The sequence below is a fragment of the Triticum dicoccoides genome, chromosome 7B, assembly GCF_002162155.2.
Source record: "Triticum dicoccoides isolate Atlit2015 ecotype Zavitan chromosome 7B, WEW_v2.0, whole genome shotgun sequence".
Lineage (NCBI taxonomy): Eukaryota > Viridiplantae > Streptophyta > Magnoliopsida > Poales > Poaceae > Triticum > Triticum dicoccoides.
This window is the reverse complement of record NC_041393.1, coordinates 238486585-238505906: the sequence shown is the minus strand read 5'-3', so window position 1 is coordinate 238505906 and position 19322 is coordinate 238486585. Positions and strand designations below refer to the sequence as shown.

Sequence of the window (19322 nt, the reverse complement as noted above, 5' to 3'; positions counted from 1 at the left end):
TATATATAGTGGAGGGGAGGGAGGGCAGCCGCACCTGAAGCCCTGGCGCCTCCCTCCCTCCCCTGACACCTCCTCCTCTCCCGCAGGTGCTTGGCGAAGCCCTGCAGGATTGCCACGCTCCTCCACCACCACCACACCATTGTGCTGCTGCTGGATGGAGTCTTCCTCAACCTCTCCCTCTCTCCTTGCTGGATCAAGGCATGGGAGATGTCACCGGGCTGTACGTGTGTTGAACGCGGAGGTGCCGTCCGTTCGGCACTAGGATCTCCGGTGATTTGGATCACGACGAGTACGACTCCTTCAACCCCGTTCTCTTGAACGCTTCCGCTTAGCGATCTACAAGGGTATGTAGATGCACTCTCCTTCCCCTCGTTGCTGGTTTCTCCATAGATAGATCTTGGTGACACGTAGGAAAATTTTGAATTTCTTCTATGTTCCCCAACACTTCTATCTTGTATCTTCACGGCCCACCAGTCGGGCCCAGGTCACATAGGCCCGGACGCCCGAGGACCCCTTAGTCTAGGACTCCCTCATAGGGGGCTGCGCGTACCGGCATCAATATGGAACCACTGCTTTCGGAACCCCTTCGCGGAAGGCGAAATCTCGAAGTCAATCCCCGAGCCAGCAATCGCCACCACAGCTTCAAACGTCGCGCTTCCAGAGCATTGGCGGGCGTCGACCAACCGGAGCAAGAAGAAATGGCGAAATAGGGCCACGGAAGGAGAAATGACAACCATAGCCTCGCAAAGGAAGGCGAAGATGGCAAGGAGGATGATGGAGCGGGGATTCAGATGCAGCAAGTGGATCTGGTAATGCGATTAAACCCGCGAAGAGAGCATGGAGATAGATGGGGATCTCGGTGGCGCTCATGTCACCCACAAGCCAAGACGCAGGCCGGATGGCCATCGCCTTCCACTCATTGGAATCGGCTACGAGAGCAGGGCGAACCTTGACCAGCCCTTCCTGATTGATCATCATTGACCACTCAAGGGCTGGCTCCAAGGCCGGCAGGGGTCCAGCCAGGGCGTGCGAATTCCCTTGCTTCTTCCTCTGCCGCGGGGCCATGGTAGAAGCTGGGGAAAGGGTGAGGCGTTGGCACCGGATCTGCATGCGGAGTCGCGAGTTTGGGAGAAGGAGAAATGAAGGTCAAGTGCGACAACCTACAAGGGCGAGCTGCTCTAACAATGGGTGTCCTCCAGGCTTGGTGTATATCAAGGAGGCGTGGGGAAGTGGAGACGCCCACGTCCCATCAATCACCACATGTCGTTCAAGGCCGTAGGCGGTTAGGGCCTGCGGCGTTTTGCACTTGCCCTTTGGCTTCGCCTAGAAGCCAAGTCCGAGCACGCCTTGGGCCCGGGGGCAACTATCGGCATTCTGGATATGGGGGTACCCAGACTTGCCTGCCTGCGGCCCACTACACGGCTCCATCAGCTACCTGGTATGGCCCGGCTCCAACATCAACTGCTCAAGACCATCGCGAGGGGCCAAGCCTTGCAAGGGGGACGACGCCAAGACCCTCGAGGGATCGGCCTCCTCAGGCTAGCTCCCGAGGGGCGGAGAGTTCTATGCAAGGTGCACCTCACGAGGCTCAGCTGACGTGAGCCATGACGACCAAGCCCAGGCGGGCATCAGCGGGCGCAGAGCGCCAGTTTCCTCTTTGGTGCAAAGGAGACAAGCGATAGGTGTGGAGTCCCGAGGAATCAGCCAAAGGTTTCCATTCTAGTGCAACAACACCAAGACCGTCAGGACGGCAGGACGGAGGTCATCGCCGAGCCCACCGCAGCATCACGACCATAAGCTTTTCGCACGCGAAGACCACTTTAGTCAGGATAGGATGTACTACCTGTCCCCCTTCAAATCTGGCCATTGTGGGATCCCTTCCCGCCGACATTTGGGAAGAGGACCAAGGCCATTATAAATAGGACTTAGCCACCAAATAGGAGGGACGAGAGACGAGGGATGAAAGACGAGGGATGAGAGACGGGGGACGAGAGACGGGGGACGAGAGACGAGAGACGACGAACAAAGAAAAGCAAAAGCCCCTCACCAGCTCTCTTGAGCTCAAGAACGCCTCACCTCCTGAGGCCAGTTCATCCACTGTACTAGTTCATCCTCAGCCCTTCGAGGAAATCGACCAAAATGCTGGAGTAGGGTATTACACCGCAAGGTGGCCCGAACCAGGATAAACTGCTGTGTCTCTTTCCCCCCTTTGAGCTTAATGCGCTAGGCCTAGGAGTGTTGCGAGTAGGCAGGCTGGGTAGGTTGAGATCTCTGCACGCACCCTAGAGTTCGAACCATCAAGAGTTTGCAGAACCCGAAATCTGACATTCGGGCAGTCCGCTCTTCGCGGACTGAACTTTTTCCATACTCTCACCCATCAGGGTGCGGTGTTCCTCCATGACGAACGCACATCGTAGTGCTTCTTGCAAAGTGTTCCATAACATCTTTAGCTCTAATACCTTTTTCTTTCATAGATTTCTTTGCCTCTTGCATATCTTCAGGACTAAGAAATAGAATACCCCTTTTCTTCAGAGTTGGCTTAAAAGTTGGTTTAGGAAGTGTCCAATCATTATCATTACTCAATATATTATTCAATAGCAATTCAGCTTGCTCAACAATTCTTTCCCTGAAAACACAACCAGCACAACTATCCAGGTGATCTTTGGAAGCCTCAGTTAGTCCATTATAAAATATATCAAGCATTTCATTTTTCTTGAGAAGATGATCAGGCAAAGCATTAAGTAATAGGAGAAGCCTCCCCCAAGCTTGTGGGAGACTATCTTCTTCAATTTGCACAAAATTAAATATTTCCATTAAGGCAGCTTGTTTCTTACGAGCGGGGAAATATTTTGTGGAGAAGTAATAAATCATATCCTGGGGACTACGCACACAACCGGGAGCAAGAGAATTAAACCATATCTTAGAACCACCCTTTAATGAGAGAGGAAACACTTTAAGGATATAATAATAGCGAATTTTTTCCTCATGAGTGAATAGGGTGGCTATATCATTCAATTTAGTAAGATGTGCCACAACAGTTTCAGATTCATAGCCATAAAAAGGATCAGATTCAACCAAAGTAATTAACTCGGGATTGACAGAGAATTCATAATCCTTATCAGTAACATAGATAGGTGAAGTAGCAAAAGCAGGGTCATATTGCATTCTAGCATTCAAAGACTTTTCTTTCAGCTTAGCTAATAATTTCTTTACATCATATCTATCATTGCAAGCAAGAAGGTCTCTAGTTGTTTCTTCATCCATAACATAACCCTCAGGCACAACAGGAAATTCATATTTAGGGGGAGAATCTTCATCATCACTTTCATTTATATCATTAGTTTCAATAATTTCATTCTCTCTAACCCTAGCAAGTTGTTCATCCAGAAATTCACCTGATGGCACATTATTATTAAGCAGAGGAGTAGTATCATCATAAGCATCATGCATCGCAGAAGTGGCATCATCAATAACGTGTGACATATCAGAATCAATAGCAGGTGTAGGTGTCACAAGTTTACTCAAAATAGAAGGTCACTCAAGTGCAGAGCTAGATGGCAGTTCCTTACCTCCCCTCGTAGTTGAGGGGAAAATCTTGGTTCTTTCATATTTCAAATTCCTCATAGTGATCAACAGATATAAATCCCAAGTGACTAAAAGAATAGAGCTATGCACCCCGGCAATGGCACCAGAAAAAGGTCTTGATAACCCACAAGTATAGGGGATCGCAACAGTTTTCGAGGGTAGAGTATTCAACCCAAATTTATTGGTTCAACACAAGGGATCCAAAGAATATTCTCAAGTATTAGCAGCTAAGTTATCAATTCAAACACACCTAAAAGACTTAATATCTGCAGCAAAGTATTTAGTAGCAAAGTAGTATGGAGGCAACGGTAACGGTGGCAAAAGTAACAATAGTGGTTTTGTAGCAATAATAATAGTGGCAACGGAGAAGTAACTAAGGAAAGATCAATATGAAACAAGCTCGTAGGTAATGGATAATGATGGATAATTATGTCAGATGTAATTCATCATGCAATAGTTATAACATAGGGTGACACAGAACTAGCTCCAGTTCATCAATGTAATGTAGGCGTGTATTCCGAATATAGTCATACATGCTTATGGAAAAGAACTTGCATGACATCTTTTGTCCTACCCTCCCGTGGCAGCGGGGTCCTATTGGAAACTAAGAGATATTAAGGCCTCCTTTTAATAGAGTACCGGACCAAAGCATTAGCACTTAGTGAATACACGAACCCCTCAAACTACGGTCATCACTGGGAAGTGTCCCGACTATTGTCACTCCGGGGTTTGCCGGATCATAACACGTAGTAGGTGACTATAACTTGCAAGATAGGATCAAGAACTCACATACATTCATGAAAACATAATAGGTTTAGATCTGAAATCATGGCACTCGGGCCCTAGTGACAAGCATTAAGCATGGCAAAGTCATAGCAACATCAATCTTACAACATAATAAATACTAGGGATCAAACCCTAACAAAATTAACTCGATTACATGGTAAATCTCATCCAACCCATCACCATCCAGCAAGCCTACGATGGGATTACTCACGCACAGCCGTGAGCATCATGAAATTGGTGATGGAGGATGGTTGATGCTGACGATGGCGATGGATTCCCCTCTCCGGAACGACGAACGGACTCCAGATCAGCCCTCCCGAGGAAGAACAGGGCTTGGCGGCAGCTCCGTATCGTAAAATGTGAAGAATCCTTCTCTCTTATTTTTTTTCTCCCCAAACATGAATATATAGAGTTGGAGTGGAGGTCGGTGGAGGTCCATGGGACCCACGAGGCAGGGGGTGCGCCCTAGGGGGGCGTCCTGCACCCTTGTGGACAGGGTGTGGGCCCCCTTCTGTTGATTCTTTCACCAATATTTTCATTAATTCACAAACGTGACTCCGTGGAGTTTCAGGTCATTCCGAGAACTTTTATTTCTGCACAAAAATAACACCATGGCAATTCTGCTGAAAACAGCGTCAGCCGGGTTAGTTCCATTCAAATCATGCAAGTTAGATTCCAAAACAAGGGCAAAAGTGTTTGGAAAAGTAGATACGTTGAGACATATCAACTCCCCCAAGCTTAAACCTTTGCTTGTCCTCAAGCAATTCAGTTGAAAAATTGAAAGTGATAAAGAAAAACTTTTACAAACTCTGTTTGATCTTGTTGTTGCAAATATGTAAAGCCAGCATTCAAGTTTTCAGCAAAGATTATGAACTAACCACACTCACAATAACATTTAGGTCTCACATTTACTCATATCAATGGCATAATCAACTAGCGTGTAATAATAATAAATCTTGGATGACAACATTTTCTCAAAACAATAATGATATGATATAACAAGAAGGTATCTCGCTAGCTCTTTCCGAGACCACAAAACATAAATGCAGAGCACCACTCAAGATCAAGGACTGACTAGACATTGTAATTCATGGCAAAAGAGATCCAGTCACAGTCATACTCAATGTAAATTAATAACAATGCATGCAAATGACAGTGGTGCTCTCCAACTGGTGCTTTTTAATAAGAGGATGATGACTCAACATAAAAGTAAATAGATAGGCCCTTCATAGAGGGAAGCAGGGATTTGCACAGGTGCCAGAGCTTGAGTTTTGAAACAGAGATAAATAATATTTTGAGCGGCATACTTTCATTGTCAACATAACAACCAAGAGATCTCGATATCTTCCATGCTACATACATTATAGGCGGTTCCCAAACAGAATGGTAAAGTTTATGCTCCCCCACCACCAACAAGCACATTCCACGGCTGGTCCGAAACAACGGGTACCGTCCAACTAAAACAATCCTGGGGGAGTTTTGTTTGCAATTATTTTGATTTGATTTGAGCATGGGACTCGACATCCCGGTTACCGGCCATTTTCTCGTGAATGATGAGCGGAGTCCACTCATCGTGAGAATAACCCACCTAGCATGGAAGATATAGACATCCCTAGTTGATACATGAGCTATTCGAGCATACAAAACGGATTTTCATTTGAAGGTTTAGAGTTTGGCACATAGAAATTTACTTGGAACGGCAGGTAAATACCGCATATAGGAAGGTATGGTGGACTCATATGGAATAACTTTGGGGTTTATGGAAGTGGATGCACAAGCAGTATTCCCGCTTAGTACAAGTAAAGGCTAGAAAGAGACTGGGAAGCGACCAACTAGAGAGAGACAACAGTCATGAACATGCATTAAGATTAACCAACAATGAGTGCAAGCATGAGTAGGATATAAATCACCATGAACATAAATATCGTGAAGGCTATGTTGATTTTGTTTCAACTACATGCGTGAACATGTGCCAAGTCAAGCCACTCGAATCATTCAAAGGATGATACCACCCTATCATACCACATCACAACCATTTTAATAGCATGTTGGCACACAAGGTAAACCATTATAAACTCCTAGCTAATAAGCATGGCATGAATAACTATAGTCTCTAATTGTGATTGTAAAAATGTTTCATTCATAATGGGTTGAATCAGGAACGATGAACTAATCATATTTACAAAAACAAGATAGGTCGACTTCATACCAGCTTCCCTCATCTCAATCATTTCATCATATATCATCATTATTGCCTTTCACTTGCATGACCGAACAGTGTGTATAATAATAATAGTGCACGTGCATTGCACTAAGCTGGAATCTGCAGGCATTTAATTCAAAGGAGAAGACAAGGTAATATGGGCTCTTGGTTAGATCAACAATAATTCATATGAGAGCAACTCATCATTTTCATCGTGGTCTTCTCCTCTCGACCCCCAAAAGAAAAGAAAAGAAGTTCAAAGAACGAGAAAAACTATTTACACGGGAAAGCTCCCAACAAGCAAAAGAAGAACGGGGAATTTTTTGGGTTTTCTTTTAATTACTACAACTACAAGCATGGAAAGTAAACTAACTAAGATCTACAACTAATTTTTTTGGTTTTTCTCAAAGTTTTTCAAACACACAAGAAGAAAGCAAGAAAAGAAAATAAACTAGCATGGATAGTACAATGAAAAAGTATGAACACCGACAACTAGAATGAGTGTGTGAACATGAATGTAATGTCGGTGAGAAATACGTACTCTCCCAAGCTTAGGCTTTTGGCCTAAGTTGGTATATGCCCATGGATCAAAGTGATCATATCCGGTATACTAAGGAGGGTCCTCGGGGTGCCACTGGTTAGCGAACTCCTCCGGATCCCACTTATAAATAGACTCCCGAATTGGATCAAGAGGTGGCACTGGCTCAGGCTCTAGACCTCGTGTCAGCTCCCAATATGCATAAATGTCCTCGGGCATGATGAGGTACGTGCATGAATGTATATTAAACAAAGAGGGTGCATACAAGGTAATAGTCTCACACTTAGTTTTAGCAAATACCATGTAATACTTAAGTCTCTTCTTCTTATCTTTGACAATAAAATCATGTGCTACCATACTCTTATAGTCTAAGAAAAAAGTGGGAAGCAACTTTTCCTCTTTCTCATAATGCCTAATAGGTATCTCAAAGTGTTTAGCAAGGCGTGAAGCAAAGATACCTCCAAAGATGGGGCCCTTTGAATGGTTCAGACTTAACCGTTTAGCAACAATAGCGCCTAAACTGAAAGTTGTATCACGAAATAAAGCATGGCACAAAATAGCAAGGTCAGGAGAACTGAGGCCCCCGCCGTTCCCATGACCAATTAAACATCTACTAGAAAATATTGCAAAGTATCGTAGGACAGGAAAATGTACACTAGTAATCCTTGCATCTGAAACTTTTCTCGTTTCCCCTATAGCAATTCTATCAATAAATTCATCCACATCACTAGGATGTGGTTCCTCGATGCTTCCCTCCAAGGGCAGCTTGCAAACTACACAAAAATCATATAGTGACATCTCCTTAAACTCATCATATAAATAAAAATCCACCAAAGGTGGTGACCTTCTAGCATGGAAATGAAAGTTTTGCACGAAAATATTAGTGAGTAGGAGGTACTGTTCAGACTGGTCGTGGAGGAAGTCGGTGATGCCTGCATTCTCAGCCAAATAGTAGAAGTCGTCGTAAATTCCGGCGGCTCTCAAGAATGCATCACAAGGCCATTCACACGGCCGAACCTCCGCGGTGCGAGGAAGATTGTACTTGGGCTTTTTATTCTCTTCATTCTACTTTTCCTTCGAGCTTCGGCTCGAGGAGCCTCTCAAGAATCTCTTCATAATTTTCTTCCTCTGAAAAATTTCTGAAATTTTTAGTGACTCAAAATAAAAGTGAACCAAACTCTCACAAGTGCCCAGAGGCTATATCATGCATTAAAACTATTTTATACCATATAAATTTGACATGCAAGCTCAAGAGCATGGTCACCTCGGCAGCAAAAAATTGCAATAAATAAAGCACTAGAACAAAAACTAATTGGACCATTGGAGGAGTCACATACCGAAGAATAATCCCCCAAAGCAGTTTTGTGAATGGAGCTTTGAGCAAGGAGATCAAAAATGGCAGCAAAACGAGCAAGAACACGGGTTTGAGCTACAGGATGATTTTTTCTGGAGGAAGAGGAAGTGTGTGGGTGCTGGAATAAGTGGAGGGGGCACGTGGGGCCCATGAGGCAAGGGGGGCGTGTCCTCCACCCTCGTGACCAAATGGTGGGTCCCCCTAGTGTGTTCTAAGTGCGAGAAATTCTCAAATATTCTACAAAAAATCATACTCAATTTTCAGGGCATTTGGAGAACTTTTATTTTCGGGGTATTTTTTATTGCACGGATAGTTCAGAAAACAGATAAAAAATACTAATTTTGCTTTATTTAATCTAAATAACATAAAGTAAAAGGAGGGTATAGAAGGTTGTGCTTTCTAACTTCATCCATCTCGTGCTCATCAAAAGGAATCCACTAACAAGGTTAATCAAGTCTTGTTAACAAACTTCTTCAAAATAACATGAAACCGGAGAATTTTCGAATAGCACTAGGTTACCTCAACGGGGATATGCATGTCCCCAACAATAACAATACCATATTTCTTTTTGACAGTAGGAAGAGGGAATTGAAAACCTCCAATAGTAGTGGTTGAAATTTTTTCAACAAAATTTATACTATGAACTAGAGGTTGTTTCTTCGGAAAGTGTATTGTATGCTCATTATCATTAACATGAAAAGTGGCATTGCCTTTGTTGCCATCAATAACAGCCCCTGCAGTATTCAAAAAGGGTCTACCAAGGATGATCGACATACTATCATCCTCAGGAATATCAAAAATGACAAAGTCCGTTAAAACAGTAACATTTGCAACCACAACAGGCACATCCTCACAAATACCGATGGGTATAGCAGTTGATTTATCATCCATTTGCAAAGAGATTTTAGTAGGTGTTAACTTATTCAAATCAAGTCTATGATATAAATAGAAAGGCATAACACTAACACCGGCTCCAGGATCACATAAAGCAGTTTTAACATAGTTTCTTTTAATGGAGCATGGTATAGTTGGTACTCCTTGATCTCCAAGTTTCTTTGGTATTCCACCTTTAAAATTAGCAAGCATGGTGGAAATTTCAGCTTCCGGTATCTTTATTTTATTTGTAACAATATCTTTCATATACTTGGCATAAGGATTCATTTTAAGCATATCAGTTAAACGCATAGGCAAAAAATAGGTCTAATCATTTCAGCAAAGCGCTCAAAATCCTCATCATCCTTTTTCTTGGATGGCTTAGGAGGAAAAGGCATGGGTTTCTGAACCCATGGTTCTCTTTCTTTACCGTACTTCTTAGCAATAAAGTCTCTCTTATCATAACATTTATTCTTTGATTGTGGGTTATCAAGATCAACAGAAGGTTCAATCTCTATATCGTCATTGAAGACTGGTTCAGGGCCTACTGTGGGAGTCCTGGACTAGGGGGTCCTCGGGCGTCCGGTCTATTGGATATGGGCCGGACTGATGGGCGTCAAGATACAAGACAGAAGATCACCTCTCGTGTCCGGTAGGGACTCCTGCATACGTGGATGGCAAGTTTCTGTTAAACCGACTTTGTACAACCCTAAGCCCCTTCGGTGTCTATATAAACCGGAGGGTTAGATCGGAGGCAGGAACACAACATTACTAAGCTAGCCAAACTAGGGTTAGCTAATACGATCTCGTGGTAGATAAATCTTGTAACCCCTATACCCTTTGAATATAATCAAGCAAGAGTAGGGTTTTACCTCCATTAAGAGGGCCCGAACCTAGGTAAACAGTGTGTCCTTTCATAGTTACCACCAATCCTGAGACATATAGCTTGGTCCCCCTACCCGAGATCTGCCGGTTTTGACACCGACAACAGGGTCTTGTGGGCCCTCCAGCAGGCCTACTGCTAGGCTCCCCTCGGTGAGCCACCCCCGGTGCATTACACCGTCACCAACAAACACATAAGTAGGCCCTCCACCGAATGGGCAAAATGGCCCATATGGCCCAACTTCTACAATACTACCAATGCATCATGTACATTTTCTTGCCGAGTTGAAGTGTGTACTACAATACTAGTACTACTATTCAAGTTGTCAAGTATGTAAACAATAATGTGAGAACTGTCTTTTTTCTATGATTCAAGGGATCTTTGGTTCCGTGAACACTCGCTTCTATCTCCGCATCCGTGCCATATTCGCTTGAGTTTTGTTTACGGTAGTATTCATTTCCATATTTGTTTCTGGGGTTTTTGTATTCGTTTCCGCTTCTGAAAAAAAATTAAAACAATTGTGCCAACACCCAGTTTTGTTCATTTCCGCTCCATTTTCATCCCTACTACGAGTTGTCTACTGGATCTTTGCTTGGGCACTGGTTCTTGCGGGATTGATGGACTGCCCATCCCTCTTCAATGGTGTTGGTGGACAGGTTGACCGGGAGGGGGCACAACCACGATGGATCTAAGGCGGGGGTGCTCGATTGGGGGGGGGGATGGAGGGGAGCGTTGCCCACCAGTCCGAGCCCATTAGCGTCCTCTCCCGAACCTTAGGAGACATAAGTGTTTCCTGGACCTCTGACGGACCGGAGGAAGATGTAACGCCCCAGATATACTTTCCATATTTGTATCCAACTCTTGCCGTTTCCGGTGCTAAGTTATATTTATTTCTCGGGTTTGGGTCTTTGTCTCCGTGTGTTGTTTTCGTTTTCATGCATCTCTTACCATGTCTTCTCGTGCATTGCATTTGCATACATGTTCATCTCATGCATTCGAGCTTTTTCCCCGTTGTCCGTTTTGCATTCCGGCGCTTCGTTCTCCTCCGGTGGTCATTTCTAGTCTTCTTTCGTGTGTGGGGTTTAAACATTTCCGGATTGGACCGAGACTTGCCAAGCGGCCTTGGTTTACTACCGATAGACCGCCTGTCAAGTTTCGGGTCATTTGGACTTCGTTTGATACTCCAACGGTTAACCGAGGGACCGAAAAGGCCTCGTGTGTGTTGCAGCCCAACAACCCCCCAAATTTGGCCCAAAACCCACCAAACTCTGCTCCATGTCCTAGAGCGTTCGATCACGATTGTGTGGGCGAAAACCGCACCTCATTTGGACTCTCCTAGCTCAACTTATGCCTATTTATACCCCCTCCATTCGGATCTCTTCTTCCCCCGTCCGAAACCCTAGTAAAAAAAAACAGATCCATCTTCCCCGCGCCGGGCCGGACCTGTCCGCCCGCGCCGGACGTTGTCCGCCCCGCCGCCGCAGCGAATCCTGCGCCGCCACCGGCCTTCCCCGGCGCCACCCCGGCCTCTCCCCGCCGCCTCGCCGGCCTCCCCTCCTCCACCGGCTCCGGCGACGAGCTCCTCCGGCTGCTACAGTGTCTCCGGCGCCGCCTCGGGAAGCGTGCCGATCCAGATCTGGATCTGGGCATCGGTTGACCTCTCCCCCCGAAATCCTAATTTTCGTGCTATCTTTGACTGCTTGTATCTTCGCAACCGTAGCTTCGTTTTGGGCATATGATATATCAAAATCTTCGCCTCGACATGTACATCATTTCATTCCATTGCATCATTTGCATTTGAGGTCATCTTGATGCCCAAAATGCTGTGAGAAGGAGGCTTCGTGAGTTAAATTGCAGATCCGTTAGTTCATCATGCACATTTGTCATTTTTGCCATGTTTAATTCGTGCATGATATGCCTGTGCCCCTTTGGGATGAATTGTTAAGCATTTTGTCTTCTTTCCAGAGGTGCCACCCATGCATTTTTAGGATGTGTGTGTTGTCTTGTGCAAGCTTGCGAAGAGAGGTACCTGAGATTGCTAATTTCAGAGACTTAGTGATTTTCACTAAGTCTGGGATATTTTAGTTCGTGATGCTATATGTCCAGCTTGTTTCCTAGTGATCCGTGCCTCTTTTGAGGATGATCAGTAAGGGAGTTTTGATTTTTATGTTATTCTCTATCCATCCATATCTTTGTTTGCATATGTGGAGTGCTCTAGGTTGACTCAATCGAGCTCAACTTTTGCTTCGTTGTTAATCTGGGCAGATCGTCAACTTGTTTGCGATTTTGCCGATGCTACCGTTAGTGTTCCATGCATGCTATGCCTTCGTTCTTGCCATGTGTAGCTAGCACTTTGTGCCTTCTTGCAGGTTATATGCTTTCCTTGCCATGACTTGCACCGTAGTGAGTGCATCGAGCTCGTTGACATGCCTTCGTGAGTTATATTTCAGCGTGTCTCAGTTTTCACTAAGTCTGAAAACTGATTGTGTTCGAGCTATGTTCGTGAGCTCGGTAGAGTATTTTGTGAACCCTTTTGGCCCCAGGTCACTTTGGGTGTTTTATTAAGCTTGTTGAGTAGCTCCATGCCATGTTCTTACTTGTCATGTTCAGGTTTTCTATCATGTTGTTTTGCTGCTCCGAAGAGAGCATCGTGATCTGAAATTTCAGACTAGTGTTAATTTCACTAAGTCTGAAATCTGTTTTGCATTTGCGTTTTAGCCATGCTTGTTTGAACCTCTTAATGGATGAATTTGCCTATGGCTCAGTGCTAGTGTTTTGTCAACCATCTTGTGTACATCACTGCCATGTATTTTGTTTTCATGTTTGGTGGCTTTAGCATGTTCATTTCGTTACATCTAGATGCCTACTTGCTGTAAATCGCATACCGGTGTCATATCTTAAAACGCTCGCCATTTCCAAACCGTAGCTCCGATTCCAATGATCTTTATATCGTTTTCAAGCGATTTCATCCCCTCTATCCAGTGGCACACTTGGTTTTCTAAGTTGATGCCAGGTTCATGCATTTCCTGTCATATCTTGCATTTTGCATCCCACATCGCATCCCGCATAGCATATCGTCATTTCATCATATTGCTTGGTCTTGCCGTGGTTGATTGTATCCTTGTTGCTTGTTTGTCTTGTTGGGTAGAGCCGGGAGACGAGTTCGCTTCCGAGGAGCCCGTTGAGTTTGCTTGCGAGGATCCAGTCAACTCTGACAACTGTGCAGGCAAGATGATCATACCCTCAAAATCACTACTATCTTTGCTATGCTAGTTTGCTCGCTCGTTTGCTTTGCCACTGCTACGATGCCTACCTTTTACTTGTCAGCCTCCCAATTGCCATGTTGATCCCCTAACCCACCATTGTCCTAGCAAACCGTTGATTGGCTATGTTACCGCTTTGCTCAGCCCTTCTTATAGCGTTGTTAGTTGCAGGTGGAAGATTGGAGCCGTTCCTTGTTGGAACTTTTATTTACTTGTTGGGATATCACCATATATCTTACTTAATTAATGCATCTATATACTTGGTAAAGGCTGGAAGGCTCGGCCTTATGCCTGGTGTTTTGTTCCACTCTTGCCGCCCTAGTTTCCGTCATATCGGTGTTATGTTCCCGGATTTTGCGTTCCTTACACGGTTGGGCTATTATGGGAACCCCTTGACAGTTCGTCTTAAGTAAAGCTCTTCCAGCAATGCCCAACATTGGTTTTACCATTTGCCACCTAGCCTTTTCTTTCCCTTGGGTTTTGCAGACTCAAGGGTCATCATTATTTTACCCCCCGGGCCAGTGCTCCTCTGAGTGTTGGTCCACCTGTCAGCTACCGGTGGCTACCAGGGGCAACTCTGGGCTGGCCTACCCGTACCTAGGACAATCTGAGTGTGCCCTGAGAAAGAGATATGTGCAGCTCCTATCGGGATTTGTCGGCACATTCGGGCGGTGTTGCTGGTTTAGTTTTACCCTGTCGAAATGTCTTGTTGTACCGGGATACCGAGTCTGATCGGAATGTCTTGGGTGGAGGTCTATTCCTTCGTTGACCGTGAGAGCTTGTCATGGGCTAAGTTGGGACTCCCCTGCAGGGATTGAACTTTCGAAAGCCGTGCCCGCGGTTATGGGCAGATGGGAATTTGTTAACGTCCGGTTGTAGAAAACCCGAAGTTGACCTTATTTAAAATACATCAACCGCGTGTGTAACCGTGATGGTCTCTTCTCGGCGGAGTCCGGGAAGTGAACACGGTGTTGGAGTTATGCTTGACGTAGGTTGCTATAGGATCACTTCTTGATCATATTTGTATCGACCGTGCTTTGCCCTCTCTTCTCGCTCTCTTTTGCGATTGTAGCCATCACATATGCTAGTCGCTTGCTACAGCTCCACATATATTTGCCTTATCCATTCCTATGAGCTTAAATAGTTTTGATCGCGAGGGTGCGAGATTGCTGAGTCCCTGTGGCTCACAGATACTACAACTCCAGATGCAGGTCCAGGTGATTCCGCTCCAGGTGACGAGTACGAGCTCAAGTGGGAGTTCGACGAGGACTCTCAGCGTTATTATGTTTCCTTTCCCGATGATCAGTAGTGGTGCCTGGTTGGGGTTATCGATTCAGGACCTTGTCGCATGTTGGGTTCTTTTCTAATTTTGGCGCCGTAGTCGGGCCATGAGTGTTTGATTGATGGATGTTATTTATGCACTCTGATGTGACGTGGCGAGTGTAAGCCAACTATGTTATCTCCCCCTTTTATTATAAATTACATGGGATGTTGTAATGATTGCCTGACTTGCGACATTGCTTTCAATGCGGTTATGCCTCTAAGTCGTGCCTCGACACGTGGGAGCTATAGCCGCATCGAGGGCGTTACAGAAGAAGTCTCGTCCCTCGCCTACTCGGGGTTGCGCCATCCAAGGTTAACTGTAGGCAACGCGGGATCCCAGAGAGGGTAGCAACAAGGCTTGGGGAGGAGCGGTGGCCTGAGTGGGCGGCCGACTGGGAGGGGGTGGGGTGGGTTGGCCACCGTGGACGGAGTGGCCAGCGGCACGTCGATGCGTGTGGGAGCTCCTCTCTCGCTAACCCACGATAGACTGAAGCGGTGTTTTGATTAGTCGGTGTTTAGTCTATTGAATTGGGAAATGTTGAATGCATAAATGGGACGAAAGTGAATATATGGGAAATAAACGCTCCATGTAGTCCCTCGGTACGGATTTAACCATAGATCTAAATTAATAAAATGTAAATAATAGTATGTCACAAAAATTATAACATGAAAAATGCCTTTCAAATCAAATTACCTATACCCTCCTTTTCAAAAATTATAACATGAAAAATTAATAAAATGGTTGCATGCATCTTTCAGATACAGCTGCCGGGGTATATCCTCCTTTCAAAAAAAAATACCTATACCCTGGTGGCAGCTCCTCACTGGCTCAATGGGACACCGGTATGCATTCTGGGAACGGATGATGGGCAGTCAAATCAAATCTGGAGGAACCTGCGCCCTAGGCCCTGCCCATTCCCTATAAATAGCGCCTTTCTGCTTACAACTAGCTAAGCAACACAGCCCTTTTACACCTGTGCTCTGGCTTAGCTGCTAGCTTCCTCGCCCTCTTGCCCTCTCTCATCATCCACATCTCCCGAAACAACAAGTTGTGATACAGGTCGAGTCGCACAACCTCTGGATGGACTTCGACACGCTGAACTCTCACCCGGAGGCGCAGCTGGAGCTTATGAACGCAATGCTGCAGCTAGAGCAGCTCACTGCGTTCCCTGACCACGCCATGCCGGTGCCCCCTTCTCCATGCACGCAAGCCCCTCGTCACCAGTTCTCCTCGGCGCCTCACATGGCGAGCGCCAACGCCGGCGGGGCCTACCACGATCCGTATTCTTCCCAGCTGCCGAACTCCGCCCCCTACAACGGCGGCCATCGTCGCTCCGAGTACACAGCGACGTCGCAGCCACAGCCCGACGGCGCTGGCACCACGGGGCCGGCGGCGATGCGGGAGATGATCTTCCGCATCGCGGCGCTGCAGCCGGTGAACATCGACCCGGACACGGTGCGCCCCCCGAAGCGCCGCAACGTGCACATCTCGACGGACCCGCAGAGCGTGGCGGCGAGGATGCGGCGGGAGCGCATCAGCGAGCGCATCCGCATCCTGCAGCGTCTCGTCCCGGGAGGGACCAAGATGGACACCGCGTCTATGCTGGACGAGGCCATCCACTACGTGAAGTTCCTCAAGACGCAGGTGCAGTCCCTAGAGCGCGCGGCGGCAGCCAACGGCCACCGCGCGTCACCCAATGGCGCAGCCCCCGCCGCGGCCTACCAGGGCCTGAACGGGACGTGGTAAGATGAGATTACGTCGGCCACCCGCATGTGCTACATGTGCATGTAATGACATTAATCAACGTTGAGCCTGAAGCATCGCTCGTACGGCGACGAATGCGCGCGTTGATAGCGTATATGTACGGTTCTGTGTGTAAATTAAGATGTACTAGGAGTGGAGACCTACTAGGTAATATGAGTGGGAGTACTGGTACTCGGCATTTTGTTGTTGTTGTTGTTGTTGCCGGGAGGACAAGCTTGTTACTGAACTCGCAAGCCGGCGGGTCACAGCTCATGCAAAAACTTAAAATGTTGCTCGGCCTTGTACTCCCTACGGCTGCAGGCATGCATGCATGCACCTATCTTATGAGTATGTATTGTAGAGTAGCATTTTCATCGGGGTCAAAAAAAGTAGCATTTTCATTCGCTGCACCATTCGATTGTTTGCCCTTACAACTTCGAACTACGAAGAAATACACCTTACATGCCCTTTTAATTTTTGTCATGGAAGTCATCTTACATGCCATGCCCTTTGTTCTTAAAACACGCTGTAGGTCCAAATTAAAGAAACACGAAGCGGAAACATGTAAGGTTGGGCTAGTTTGCGATTGCGTTGTATTGAAGTTACTTCTCTAATCAGCTATTTTTCGTTTTCTTTTTTAAGAGAGCATTGCATGTCTTTTCCATTAAGATATAAGATGAGTTTAGTTACATCCAGTCACCCGCGAGCTGTAGAAAAATGGCAGGGAAAGGTTGGTTAGCCAAAAGCTAGATGTAAAAGCTTGATTACCATAATCTATTGTGATGTCAACCACGTCCTCAGTTTGCCAGCTGTTGCTACTCTTAAAATGTGTTGTGCTACACTTGTTTATGGCTTTGCAGCAGAAAAATAGACACGAGAAATAGAAAAGTTAGCTTTTTGGGGGGAATGCAAATTAGTTTACAAGACGGTAAAATTGACAAAAACTGGTTGGACAAATGGTATTGTCGTGACCGTTTATTTTCTTTGTTTTGTTTTTTGTGACTACTAATTTTTTTCATGACGAAATAAGTAAAAGGTGAACTCGATGAATGCAACACGGTGTACTCCCTCCGTTTCTAAATATAAGCCTTTTAGAGATTTCAATACGGACTTCATTCAGATGTATATAGACGTATTTTAGAGTATAATTTCACTCATTTTGCAGGTACGTAGTCCGCATTGAAATCTTTAAAATGAGTTATAGAAACCGAGGGAGTAAATCACAACTTGCTCGGCTCTAGAACCTAGGCATGCATAATGGTTGGCTAGCTAGCTAGCTAGACTGGAGCAGAGAGAACAGTGGGTAAAAAAACGAGCCGGCTTTCAGTGCACAGGACATGTTTATGCAGCAAGGAGCAAAAGGCACTATACGACCGATGATTGAATAAATTGAGCCCCAGCTGATCCTTTAAAAACAAGACTATTCCATCGAACGGGCTGCAGTGGCATTGTTTGCACGCACGCCCGTGCCCCTCAGCGACGAGCGAGAGTGACTCGAATGGGGAAGCCTGGCAACGCCTCGGCCGGCGCAACGGCGCGCCCGTTTGCCCCGCCGTCGTCACGTCCTACGTTGGCGCACTGGAGCGGCCCCTGTGCGCGCCGTCCCGGACTGGGGTGGCCGCGGTCTTGCTTTCCAGACGCTAGGCCGATTCCGGAACGCGGCCGTTTCTGCCGCAAGCTTTTCTCGTTCTGCATGTGCCCGTGTCCGACTGCCGTTAATGCCTCGGCAGCGGCGTGTCTACCGATATTCCCACCCCGTTCCGTCCCGAATTGTACATGGTGGCATCCCTCATGATCAGGGCCAGGTGCTGGCGTTCATAGCTAGTCGATGGAAACCTAGCGGTTCACGAATTCCTCGCGAAAGCCAGCCTTCATTGTTCTTGAAATAGCTCACCACTGATACCGAATGGTGCGAAAGCCAGTCTGAAGGACGGACGTGGTGATGGTAAAATCAAACAGCTTGTGCAAGCTATACATACATACAAATAAATAAATAAAATCAGCGCTGGCGATAATGTTAGCAACGAAAACGACCGAGGTACGGTCAAATCAAGCCGGGTAAATCCAAAGATTTCATACATGCATGTGCTGCGTTGCATGCACCGCGCGGCCATGCATGTGCCGAGAAATTGCTACGTTGTCTACGTACCGCCCCACCCCTTTCGACAAATAGGCCTTGTGAAACCGACGTCTTCGATCCCGCAAACGCGCTCTATCCATCGGTGCGAGTCTCTGGAGTCTGGACGCTAGCTAGGCTAAAAGGTTTTCACCACCCGACGTCCTTGATTTAATCTCATGAAGGTCTTTTCAACTTGACCGTACACCTCTGGCCTGTCGGCATACAACAACGACCATAGCTAGCCCCGCAGATACCACTGCAGTACATGAGTACTGTACTTTCTTTCTTTCTTCGAGCGTGATGTTAAGTAAGTACGTAGTACTACTTTCTTCAACAGGAAAGGGACTGTCCCTTACTTGATCGTCTAGTAATAAAAGTAATAAAGAGAGAGAGAAACGAGTACACGTAGAGAAATCCTTGCGCCGTGAATCTGTGACCGATCATGGTAGCATGGGATTTGTGCGGCATTGCCATCAATGACAAAAGCGGGGCCCTTGTTGTCGAGCCGGCCGGTGCGCCCGCCCAGCACGACGAGCGCTCATGTGCATCCCTCCTGGCGCCAAAGACGTCGATCTGGTCGTTTCCATCTCCTTAATTCTTGCTCTTCCCTGCCTTTCCAGAATGATTGATGCTACTTCTTCTGCACTTTTT

At 46.2% G+C, this 19322-nt stretch overlaps 1 protein-coding gene across 1 annotated transcript; it reads left to right on the top strand.

Moving 5' to 3' along the window:
* Positions 1 to 15889: 15889 nt before the first annotated feature.
* On the top strand, positions 15890 to 16555 carry LOC119338844 (transcription factor HEC2-like). Its single transcript, XM_037611062.1, has one exon. The coding sequence runs from the start codon at positions 15890 to 15892 to the stop codon at positions 16553 to 16555; it is 666 nt and encodes a 221-aa protein (XP_037466959.1).
* The last annotated feature ends 2767 nt before the right edge of the window (positions 16556 to 19322 follow it).

Bases quoted from the DNA above. Each gene is read 5' to 3' on its own strand.
- LOC119338844 (XM_037611062.1), top strand. From the start codon at position 15,890: ATGGACTTCGACACGCTGAACTCTCACCCGGAGGCGCAGCTGGAGCTT.